The 13,010-nt window shown below is 39.9% G+C and overlaps 1 protein-coding gene across 2 annotated transcripts in view; it reads right to left on the bottom strand.

The window, feature by feature from the left end:
• Positions 1–12,794, bottom strand: part of LOC126298349 (mothers against decapentaplegic homolog 3-like) — a 199,148-nt gene extending 186,354 nt beyond the window's left edge. Inside the window, exon 1 of one of the 2 annotated variants that reach the window (XM_049989643.1) lies at positions 11,830–12,794. In XM_049989643.1, coding sequence (XP_049845600.1) covers positions 11,830–12,026 — 197 coding nt within the window. In that variant the 5' untranslated portion in view covers positions 12,027–12,794. The remainder of the gene's footprint in view (positions 1–11,829) is intronic. The other variant, XM_049989644.1, reaches the window with a different exon arrangement.
• Between the last annotated feature and the right edge of the window lie 216 nt (positions 12,795–13,010).

The raw sequence follows: 13,010 nt of genomic DNA on the forward strand, positions 1-13,010 counted from the left end.
GGAAGTGCCCCCTACCATCAAGGGGGAAGGTGTAATCGTCTGGTTCTCAGAGGTGACAGGAATGCAAGGAACTGATGGGGCTACAATTGTTCTCGAGCAGTGGCGTAAGAGAAGGTCAAAGCCATAGGATGTAGGTGCAGTGTAGGTCAGTTGGTTCAGGTTCTTTCTGGAGGATCCTGCAGTCTGGTGAGCAAGGTGAACGATGCTCTCTGCAGTTGACACAGGTGGGAGGTGGGGCACTTGCAGTATTGGGATGTGATGGACATCTACATTCTCGACACGTAACGCTGGGAGTACAGTGGGATGACATATGGCCAACTTCCAGCACTTAAAGCAAAGCACTGGGGGAGGGATATATGGATTGACATAACAGCAGTAGACCATGAACTTGACCTTCTCGGACAATGCGTCACTCTCGAAGGCCAAGATGAAGGTACCGGTGGCAACCTGATTATCCCTTGGAATCTGATGGGCATGCTGCACGAAATGAACACCTCACCACTCGAAATTGGTGGGCAGCTCGTCGTCAGACTGCAAAAGAAGGTCTCAGTGGAACATAATACCATGGACCATATTTAAGCTTTTATGGGGCGTGATGGTAACAGAAACATTCTCCAACTTGTCATAAGCGAGTAATGCCCGTGACTGGGCAGGGGAAGCTGTTTTTATCAAGATTGACGCACAGTGCATTTTGGACAAGCACTCCATCTCCCCTAACTTGTCCTCCAAATGCACCACAAAAAATTGATGCTTCATGGACATGAAAGATTTCCATCAACTTTCGTGCATAAAAGGTACAAGGGTGAATAAGCTTCACTGCCATCCTTAGCCTGGCATTGCTCCCATGGTGTGGTTAGGGAGGGGAACGATTTGGGGTCATATTTCTTAGCAATGAAGTTATACTTTGCCCGCTTAGAGACTGCTGGCGGCAGACCACCAGCAAGAGATGACATACATCCACCCTGATGCTACCCATTCTGGCCAGGGGCCCTCCAACGGGCACCACTCAGCCTCAGCAAAGGCTACCTGGCAGGATGACCATTGCCAGGAGTCCCGATGCCCTAGGGTGATGGGCAACTACTCCGTGGTATACCTAGGGATTTAGTGGCGCAGGCATCAGCAGAGCGATCCCTGTGATGTCAGGGGGCTACAACCAACAGGGTACACGGCAGCCCCACCGCAACGGACTGGCTACCGTGCTGGATGTGAAGTGCTAAGAAGCCCACGATCATCGTCAGCGCAGAAAGTGACACTGCATAGTGCACGGTGGAAAAAGCACACAGGAAGGTGTCCTCGCCCAAGAGACGGAGAATGAGTGGGACTGCAATGCGACGAAGAGAAAGTGGGCTTAAGATCTCAATGCACAATGGACATGATGCACCATGTAAGGCGACATTCCACAGTTGGCTTGCTCTTCGGGAAAATTTAGAAAGGTGGAGGTCAAACCCAACAGAGGACCATTACATAAATGTCAAAATGTGCGAGACTCCTTTTAGTCGCCTCTTATGACAGGCAGGAATACCTTGGGCGTTTTGTAACACACGGACCTGCAAGAGGGGAGGGGCGGCGGGGGGGAGGGCAGTGGGAGGGATAGGGAGGGCTGTGGAAAAGGTAGGCATGCAGCCTGGAAAGGCAAAGGTACCGAGTTCGAGTCTCGGTCGGGCACACAGTTTTAATCTGCCAGGAAGTTTCATATCAGCGCACACTCCGCTGCAGAGTGAAAATCTCATTCTGGAAACATTCCCTAGGCTGTGGCTAAGCCATGTCTCCGCAATATCCTTTCTTTCAGAAGTGCTAGTTCTGCATGGTTCGCAGAAGAGCTTCTGTAAAGTTTGGAAGGTAGGAGACGGATACTGGCAGAAGTAAAGCTGTGAGTACCGGTCGTGAGTTGTGCTTCGGTAGCTCAGTTGGTAGAGCACTTGCCCGCGAAAGGCAAAGGTACCGAGTTCGAGTCTCGGTCGGGCACACAGTTTTAATCTGCCAGGAAGTTTCATATCAGCGCACACTCCGCTGCAGAGTGAAAATCTCATGCTGGAGAGCTGCACTAGTTCAGGGTCCTGTGCTCATCACACACATATCCACAAAAGAGTTGTGGACCCCTGGGAGGCATCTATTTGATGCATACATTAATCAGTTTTTCCATTTTATTTATTTATATTCTTTTTTATTTCAGAAAAATGTATAATTTCCATTACGGCAGAGAGAATCTCAGATCCTAATGTTTGGAAAAAGTGGCCTGAGGAATATGATACAGGAGAACAACTTCTCAACTGTGATAACAACATTAGTGACTGTGATAGTGAAAATCTAATATTACAAAATCATAGCTCTCAGACAGAATAGGGGCAAGTGAATGATAAGAGAAAGGTGAGGATATTGATTTAAAGGAATTCATAGGAATTGAAGGAACCACTAATTGGAGTAAAAAAAATCTGAAAATGCGATCACATAATAAAATAAGTTACTTACCAAGACTGAAAGACAAAGCTAATGATGTTAAAATAAAAGTAACATACATTGTGACTATTTGTTGATGATGGAATAATCAATATTCAGAAAATGAAGAATAATTTCTCCAGACACACAAATGCCAATTTGACACTTGAAATTGAAATTAATGGCCTGATTCAATTCATTTTTCTTACCGGTTCTTGCTGTTTTAGCAGTACAAGTGCTAAAACGTGCAGGATAACTCCAAAAGATGTGGAATAGAAGCTTGCTACTTAACAATGAGAGAAAAAAAGATCTCGTTTTCTGATGTGATGTCGCTTCTTTGGTGACTACAGCACAAGACAGAAAGTAGACAGAAGAAAATCAGATACTCTGGCTCTAATTCGTAAATTATGGAACAATTTATAAAGAATTTTCAGCACAATTTCACACCAAACGAATGCCTCGCAGTTGATGAACAATGCTTTCTTTTAGGGAGAAGTGTTCCTTCCGACAGCTTATTGCAAGCAAACCTCCTAAATACAACGTAAAAGTATTCGCACTTCTAGACTGTAAAACAATTAAATAATAGAATAAATAATAATAATAGAAAAACAATTAAAATTGCTCAAAAGAGTAAAGGCTGCTGGACCTGATGTGATACCAGTTCGATTTTACACAGAGTACGCAAAGGAACTTGCCCCCCCCCCCCCCCCCCTCTTGCAGTGATGTAATGCAGGTCTCTAGAAGAGTGTAGCGTTCCAAAGGATTGGAAAAGGTCACAGGTAATCCCGGCCTTCAAGAAGGGACATCGAACAGATGTGGAGAACTATAGACCTATATCTCTAACGTCGATCAGTTGTAGAATTTTGGAACACATATTATGTTAGAGTATAATGACTTCTCTGGTGATTAGAAATCTACTATGTAGGAATCAGCATGGGTTTAGAAAAAGATGATCGTATGAAACCCAGCTCACGCTATTCGTCCACGAGATTCAGATGGCCATACACAGGGGTTCCCAGGTAAATGCCGTGTTTCTCAACTTCAGAAACTCATTTGATACAGTTCCCCACAGTCGTTTAATGAACAAAGTAAGAGCATATGGACTATCAGACCAATTTTGTGATTGGATTGAAGAGTTCCTAGATAACAGAACGCAGCATGTCATTCTCAATGGAGAGAAGTCTTCCGAAGTAAGAGTGATTTCAAGTGTGCCGCAAGGGAGTGTCATGGGACCGTTGCTGTTAACAATATACATAAATGACCTTGTGGATGACATCGGAAGTTAAGTGAGGTTTTTTGTGGAGGATGCTGTAGTATATCGAGAGGTTGTAACAATGGAAAAAATGTACTGAAATGCAGGAGGATCTGCAAAGAATTAACGCATGGTGCAGGGAGTGACAATTGAATCTCAATGTAGACAAGTGTAATGTGCTGTGTATACATAGAAAGAAAGATTCTATATCATTTAGCTACAATATAGCAGGTCAGCAACTGGAAGCAGTTAATTCCATAAATTACCTGGGAGTATGCATTAGGAGTGATTTAAAATGGAATGATCATATAAAGTTGATCATCGGTAAAGCAGATGCCAGACTGAGATTCATTGGAAGAATCCTAAGGAAATGCAATCCGAAAACAAAGGAAGTAGGTTACAGTACACTTGTTCGCCCACTGCTTGAATATTGCTCACCAGTGTGGAATCCATACCATATATGGTTGATAGATGAGATAGAGAAGATCCAACGGAGAGCAGCGCGCTTCATTACAGGATCATTTAGTAATCGTAAAAGCATTACGGAGATGATAGATAAACTCCAGTGGAAGACTCTGCTGGAGAGATGCTCAGTAGCTTGATCTGGGCTTTTATTGAAGTTTTGAGAACATACCTTCACCGAAGAGTCAAGCAGTATATTTCTCCCTCCTACATACATCTCGTGAAGAGACCACGAGGATAAAATCAGAGAGATTAGAGCCCACACAGAGGCATACCAACAATCTTTCTTTCCACGAACAATACGAGACTGGGATAGAAGGGAGAACCGATAGAGGTACTCAAAGTTCCCCCCCCCCCCCACACACACACACTGTCAGGTGGCTTGCGGTATTTGGATGTAGATGTAAAATGACATACTCAATCAATTTTGAGTGTATTGCCGAAAACAGGAATCGGGACATTATTTAGTCAGCAATGCCGAAAAAAACCAATTCATGGCTCTAATAGGATTACTAGTGATAACTGGTTTTCCAGCAATCTTCAGGTGAAAGCATTATTTGAAAAAATATATACAGGGTAAAGCAAAATTTATGCACTCAGGCTTTGCAGTGCGACGCCTCACATGCCAGCAATAAAAAAATCTCACTCACAAAATTTCGTCTGGCAGGTATATCCGGCAGAAAAAGGACGTTAAAGAGAGGCAATCTGGAAACACTGTAATCAAATGTAGGGCAACTACCTCTGCCCACAGAGGTTAGTACTGCTGTACAATTGGTGCAGTGGATAGAGTTTTGGATTAGCATGCTGGAAGTCGATGGCTCGATCCTGGGTTGAGGCATATGTTTTTTATTTGGTAAATGTAGTCCAGGTGGTACGGTATCTGGCATCTTAATCGTCAACAGTGATTGCAGTGGGTCCTCTGGAAAACATTTACATTCCTACAATCGTAGAAATGGAAGATTGGTAAACTTTGAAAGAAGCCCTTTCCACGTAATGGGCATGAACTTATTCACAGATGAGAAAACTGTTTTCTTTGTACCCTCCTTCAATTGTCCCATAAATTAGTACCAACTATTATTATTATTCTTGCCTCGTTCAGGTCCATTATGTTTTGCTAGGGCCTTACGTTACCAGTGGGACTTGCAACATGCTTTGCGAATAATGTCCAAACTCTGTTACTATTTGTGTGTGTTATCATCATGGTCCCTCCAATTACGCCTTTCAGCACTAAGCCAGGTAACTGCATGTTGATTAGTATGTATCTCAATGGATTATTATTATTGTTGTTTTTATTATTCTATTGATGGGATTGTGGAAACATCCTGTCTGTTACCATGAGGGAAACAGTGTAATTCGAAACTGAACATTTCACAGTTAGCAGTCTCGGGATGAATCATTCCGAACAATATCTGTCAGAGGGGTAAAGCACATTAGGTGGAACAGCACACAGAACTGATGGCGTGTTTATACTGTATTCGCTGTGCACCAGACAGGGACTAGTTGCGAGCAGAGTAACACGTTCATGACAGAATCCAATGGTTCCAACAACAACAGGAAGCCAACGATGACTAGGTGAACACGGTAATTTGGTCGGATGAAGCATTCACTCACGAGGGTGTCTTCAATATGCACAATGCCCGCCACTGGCATGTCGTTAACTCTCACATCATCACCTGCGACCGTGAATATCACGTTCGCTTTGCTATCAACGTCTGGGCCGCAATATTGAGTGACTGGTGTTAGGGCCCCTACATGTTGCCTGACCGGTTGACTGCACAAAGATATCCTGCATTTTTCTAAAACTATCAGCCCAATGCGCTGGAAGATATTCCACTACACATTCAGCAGAGGACACAGTTCGATTAAATATCTGGGCATAGGAAAGGGAATGGGCATACCAGGACAGTTGTAGGGAAAGTGCGTAAGGTTATCAACAAAAATTCTCTGTGGCACTGTCCAGGATATCATCTACATCTACATCTACATACACACTCCACAATCCGCTGTCTGGTGCATGGTAGAAGGTATTTTGTACCACCACCAGTCATTTCCTTTTCCTGTTCCGCTCGCAAATGGAGGGAAGGAAAAACCATTGTCTATATGCCTCCATACGAGCACTAATTTCTCTTACATTTGCGGTCTTCACATTGGAAGCAGTAGAATCGTTATGCAGACAGCTTCAATGTCAGTTATCTAAATTTTCTGAATAATGCCTCACAACACAAGCATCATTGTCCCTGCTTCCATGTGATTTTACAAAGCATTGATCAAAGCTACAAGTAACAAATCTAGCATCACCCCTCTAAATTGCTTTAATGCCTTCCTTTAATGCAACCTGGTGTGGATTCCGCACACTAGAGCAGTACCTGAGAATGGGTAGCACTAGCGTTCTATACGTGGTCCTTATGTAGGTGAGCTGCACTTTCCTAAAATTCTCTCAGGAAACTGAAGTCAACCATTCACATTGAAGATACCAAAATCACGCATTTGTCCTTTCAAACAATGGAAAATCCAGGATGGAAGGTAACAGTATTGTGAGAAGGGAAGTTGTCACTCACCAAATAGCAGAGATGCTGAGTCGAAAAAAAAAAAGTCCAAAATATAGCTTTCAGTGGTTTCAGACAATGGAGAGGTGTATTCAACATGGCAGAAATTACTTTGAAAAAATTAAATACGTAAAGTTGTATTGCAAAACTTCCCTGATACCCTATGTATTTAGTAATTGTAATGCATTGCTGGGTTCATTACTATAAAGTACTGTTCTAATCTCCTGTTTTGTTGACTGGTTGAGAGACCTATCTTGAGGCTGAAAAGATGATATTTGGAGAAGTTCTCTTACTAAGTCTGCACTACGTAGCCAGGTACAAGTAACATAAGCACATGTGGAGATGTACAATGAAAGGTGAAGGGAACTATCTACATCTACATCTACATGACTACTCTGCAATTCACATTTAAGTGCTTGGCAGAGGGTTCATCGAACCACAATCATACTATCTCTCTACTATTCCACTCCCGAACAGTGAGTGGGAAAAACGAACACCTAAACCTTTCTGTTCGAGCTCTGATTTCTCTTATTTTATTTTGATGATCATTCCTACCTATGTAGGTTGGGCTCAACAAAATATTTTCGCATTCGGAAGAGAAAGTTGGTGACTGAAATTTCGTAAAAAGGTCTCGCCGCGACGAAAGACATCTATGCTGTAATGACTTCCATCCCAACTCGTGTATCATATCTGCCACACTCTCCCCCCTATAACGTGATAATACAAAACGAGCTGCCCTTTTTTGCACCCTTTCGATGTCCTCCGTCAATCCCACCTGGTAAGGATCCCACACCGTGCAGCAATATTCTAACAGAGGACGAACGAGTGTAGTGTAAGCTGTCTCTTTAGTGGACTTGTTGCATCTTCTAAGTGTCCTGCCAATGAAACGCAACCTTTGGCTCGCCTTCCCGACAATATTATCTATGTGGTCTTTCCAACTGAAGTTGTTCGTGATTCTAACACCCAGGTACTTAGTTGAATTGACAGCCTTGAGGATTGCACTATTTATCGAGTAATCAAATTCCAACGAATTTCTTTTGGAACTCATGTGGATCATCTCACACTTTTCGTTATTTAGCGTCAACTGCCACCTGACACACCATACAGCAATCTTTTCTAAATCGCTTTGCAACTGATACTGGTCTTCGGATGACCTTACTAGACGGTAAATTACAGCATCATCTGCGAACAACCTAAGAGAACTGCTCAGATTGTCACCCAGGTCATTTATATAGATCAGGAACAGCAGAGGTCCCAGGACGCTTCCCTGGGGAACACCTGATATCACTTCAGTTTTACTCTATGATTTGCCGTCTATTACTACGAACTGCGACCTTCCTGACAGGAAATCACGAATCCATTTGCACAACTGAGACGATACCCCATAGCTCCGCAGCTTGATTAAAAGTCGCTTGTGAGAAACGGTGTCAAAAGCTTTCCGGAAATATAGAAATACGGAATCAACTTGAGATCCCCTGTCGATAGCGGCCATTACTTCGTGCGAATAAAGAGCTAGCTGCATTGCACAAGAGCGATGTTTTCTGAAGCCATGCTAACTACATGTCAATAGATCGTTCCCTTCGAGGTGATTCATAATGTTTGAATACAGTATATGCTCCAAAACCCTACTGCAGACTGACGTCAATGCCATCTTAGATAAAAGCAACATAAGTGAACAATATGTAGAGATTGCTGTGTTCCATCATGTTCTATGTAGTATATATGCATTTATGTAACAAAAATGGCTGTCAAAACATGTGCCATTTTACATATACATCAGTGTTTTCACTTCTATTTCTACATTCTCATTTACCTCTGTAAGAGAATTGACAATTGACCATCTGCTCACACCTGACAAGAATTCAAAGAAGGGGTTATCAGCAGTTGTGGTTTTCGTAAACAATGTAGCATGAAAAATCTATGGAGGAAACATAAAAATCTGATTGCAGAGTGAACGGTGTCACAGATCTCACAAATTACAATTCAGCATGGAACTGATACAGAACTCCACGAAAAGACAGGTGCAGATAAAAAGCATGTTTCCTTACGTTTGACTATGGCTGACCCTATCGATTGTTCTAGATCTATCCTAATATAGAAACACTGAAGTTCAAAATTGGTACAAGGATCTAACCGTTTGAAGGATCATTCCATTTTAGAGGCACAAAAATTAAATAGACAAAGCACTGTGTGAAACTCCTAACACAGAGACCACAATGTTACAATCGAACTAATATGCAACATAAGTTTAGTTTCATATCACTCGCTAACCATCACACTGTGCAGACAATACCACAATTGACAGAATCTCGCATAGGTTATGACACAGCTCAATAGACAGACCAGGCTTTTACAAACAGTTAATTGTGATTTTTTATTAATTGTATTAGAGCCAATCCACAAGAAATGAACGTGATTGGCAACATCCAAAGAGAAAAAAAATTCTTGTCACTAGTATTGTTTGGCAACACCCGAAGAGAAAAGAAATTCTCGTTAACGGTATTGCTTGACAAGGTTGTCCACCTCATAGCAAATATGGTGTGCCCTGTCTGCGATAAGCTATTGTTGATTTTCTTGGAATACAGATCTGAGTCACTTACAATTAAATAAAGAGAGCATTCTTATTTATAAACATATATTAATACAGTAGTCTACTTTTCAAACAGTTTTAAAAATTCCCCAAGCATTTCTATATGCAGTTGTCTCAACTTGTCTCACCAACTTAACTTGTTTCACCATTCATCATTTAGAGTTCCTACAGAAAAACTTCAATTGGCACTTTTATAACACAAGAAGCAAAAGTTAGTTATAGAGCTTCCCGCTCAATAACAAAATTATCAGAAAAAAAACCAAGCAGACATCAAATCATAACTATTTCAAAAAAGACCTGATTTCCATTAGAACAACGAAAGAAATGAATGTTACATCGAAAAATACTTTATTTATACCATTGCCTGCTAGGCCCCAGATTTTTCAATAGACTTCTGAAAGCTGCTCATTCTGTTCCCTACAGTAAATTTAGAATTATTTTTGCAGTGGTTTACGAAGAAAGCATAATACTCGCTAAAAGTGTATGAGAAATCACATTTAAGTGACAAAGTTCTGACTAATTACCGTTGTAGTAAGTTGTAACAAATGATTGGTTAAAAAGTTTCTGCATACATAATTGTCACATTATCAGTAGTAATGTGTCGCTGATGTCAATATTATGAAATTTTACATGCCTTATGTCTCTTAGCATTACATGTAAACATTTACACCGATATCACGTAAAATGTTCAAAGATGAATAAACTCTATAAAGAATTTCTAGAAACAAAGTTCCAATGCTTTAAATTCATATAATTTGTTTGTGTGTGTGTAACTTAAGCATAGCTATTTAGGGTCTGCATGCTGTAGCCCACAAACCAGAATTCATATGACTACAAACATTTTAATTTTTTAGGTATTACAAATTGTAACTTTATTATGTTTGTTCATTTTGTAAATAGCTGACCTCTCCCTGATATTTATGTTTATTTTGCAATGATAAATCTTCCACATCCCATACAAACTGTACAAAAATGTACTGATATACTCAATAGGATTAATAAATAATCAATCAAATCAAAAACTCCACACTGAAATCGACATATATGAGCAATAATGGGACTCTTTACTGGACCAATTTATTTTAGTCTTACACTTTGTAATGTCTTCCAGGTTACAGGACCACATTTACGGAAAACATCAAAGCCACAAATGCCTCCTTTTATGAAATAAATTGCAACATCTCTCAGTTTTTAAACAACAAATAATATGAAATTCACTAACACAAAACATTTAGAAATAAATAGAGTAATATAGCAGCATGCCAGTATAACAAGAGTTGTGATGCATAACACTTGTATGCAAAAACTCAATTCTGGTTTATGAATTTATGGAACCTTTGTTGCATCTGTACTATAAACACTTCATTACGATGCACAAGACACAAAGGTCCTACACTATTATACAGTAGATATTCCTGCATCCTTCCAAACATGGAAAATCTGTCTTATTAAAGATATTGTTCAAGCTTAAACAAACAATTTTTGTTGTGTTGCCACAGTTTTGGTTATTTGTTTGATTTTCAGAAGCACAATGATAACAGAATCAATTTCTTATTGATCACTATATCCCTTTCCGATACCAATGCAGTACATGTAGGTGACACAATTAATGTATAAAACACGAATATTTCTTTTTGGAGCCTCTCTAAACACAGTGTTTAATGTAATCAAAGAAACATGCTATTTTCCATTTCAAAATAAAACAACATATGATCAGTTTTTAATACCTCATATCAGATTTTTAAACCAAAATTCAAAAACCTTCATTAGTACATTATGCTTACCTAATTTCTAGCATACATCCTATGACACTTCCCTCGTGGTAATTACAATCCGTTTGTGACAATTGTACATGTGTTTGGATAATACAATAGAGTGTCTTCTCAAATACATACACGTTATACTATCTTTATGGATGGCATGCTCTTCTGTTCTTTACTTGGATCTATTAATATACAAGGATATTTTCGGTAGTAGAGTTATTGAGTACAATTGTCAAAGAACATTTTAGAGAGATCTTTGTTACAGCATGATAATATAGTGCACAAGTTTCACGCCTTAAGTAAAGGATATGAATACTAAGATCTATCTGTGTTTTATTCTCTTATGTGTTCAACTGCAAAATAAAACAAAATGAATATTTTTTTTTTCCTTTTACAATGTCGTCCAAACATCGAGTTTCATGAGCGTAAGGGTGGAGAGGGCTTACAGCACCCAGTGAATTTTGTTAATACGCCTCACTGAATTTTGTAAATACACCTCACAGTCCACAAATAACATGGACCTTTAAAGTAGTCTGAGGGGCAGATAACTTAGAGATTTACTATCCAGAAGCGATCAAGTAGTACCTTCAAAGAGACGACGAAGGAGTTAAAAAGTCACGTTTTACTTCAGAAAGATTGTTTGCCATTTATAAACAAATAATGAGAAAAGTACCGAAAACAGAAAATTTCTCAATTGGGTCACGAATGCTGAAGACTTCACAAGCTATATGTTGTTTGCAAGTCATATTCTGTAACTGAAACTTTCTCTATTAAACTTACCTAGGGATGGTGATGCATCTGGTATTGATGTCTTGTGTTGTAATTGCTTTCTCGAGTTCTTCCAATCCTCCTGTCTTTTTCAGTTTCTTCACTAAACTTTTCACTGCTTTCTCGCTCCACTTATCCTCGCCTTCCCCTTTCTTCCACCCTAATAATCTTTTCACAATTGGAGGTGTAAACGGGAGCATAGACGTCATAGTCACACTCGGTCCTGGTGTCGGAATTCCAAACTTGTGTTTCTAATCAACACTGCGGAACAAATGTCATCAGGCATATCCTGCATTCACGTTATTTTATGAAACATTTTCATAAAATAAATGCATTACTGTCACACAAACTAAATTCGACAAGTGATTTATTTATAGTGCGTAAGAGATACAACAAAAACGACTTGTGAACGCGACCGTCGAAAAAAAGAAGAAAAAAAAACAACAGTCTTTCGCAGCACTGGTTCTTTTTCCAGCAACACGCATCTACCTTCTCAACACACGAAAATATACACTACAGCCTACACCTTCTACCTTAGCTTACTAACAGACGATTGGCAGCAAAACATATAGCCAACATTGACAAACTGAAATTGGCCCTAATTGTTTTTGTATAAACACGAACTTTCACTGTGACAAACAGTACGGTACTTCGGTTATATGATCCATATTTTAAAATACATTGTGATTAAAGTTCCTCGTAAAGAAAGAAATTTTAAATACAGATTTAGAAATGCGTTATGGGTCATGTTATGAGCCTTGAGAGACGCATGACAAATCATTGTTGCCTCGCTTTGCGGTTATCGCGATCCATTGAGTACGAAAACAAGACCCGCTTAGTGGTTATGAAACGTTATCAAAAATATACGGTTGAATGTTGTGAATAATTCTTCACTGAACAGCTCCAAAACTGGTTAACTCTCGGAGCAGTATCCGCAAAGGGTAGTTTAAGTACACAACTGTAACTTCGGCTACGCCCTAAGTAAAGGATATGAATACTAAGATCTATCTGTGTTTTATTCTCTTATGTGCACACGCAGGCAGGTATAGAGGACTTCTGATGCCGACGGGGAAAAAATATCCTTCCCCACTCCCCTATCCGACTAGAAATACAAGTATTTCTTAAAGTCTGCCTAACATTCGGACATATTTTTTGTTTGTGCAATACTTAAACACCACTTCCATTAACTATAA

This window comes from Schistocerca gregaria, chromosome X (assembly GCF_023897955.1).
Source record: "Schistocerca gregaria isolate iqSchGreg1 chromosome X, iqSchGreg1.2, whole genome shotgun sequence".
Classification (NCBI taxonomy): Eukaryota; Metazoa; Arthropoda; class Insecta; order Orthoptera; family Acrididae; genus Schistocerca; species Schistocerca gregaria.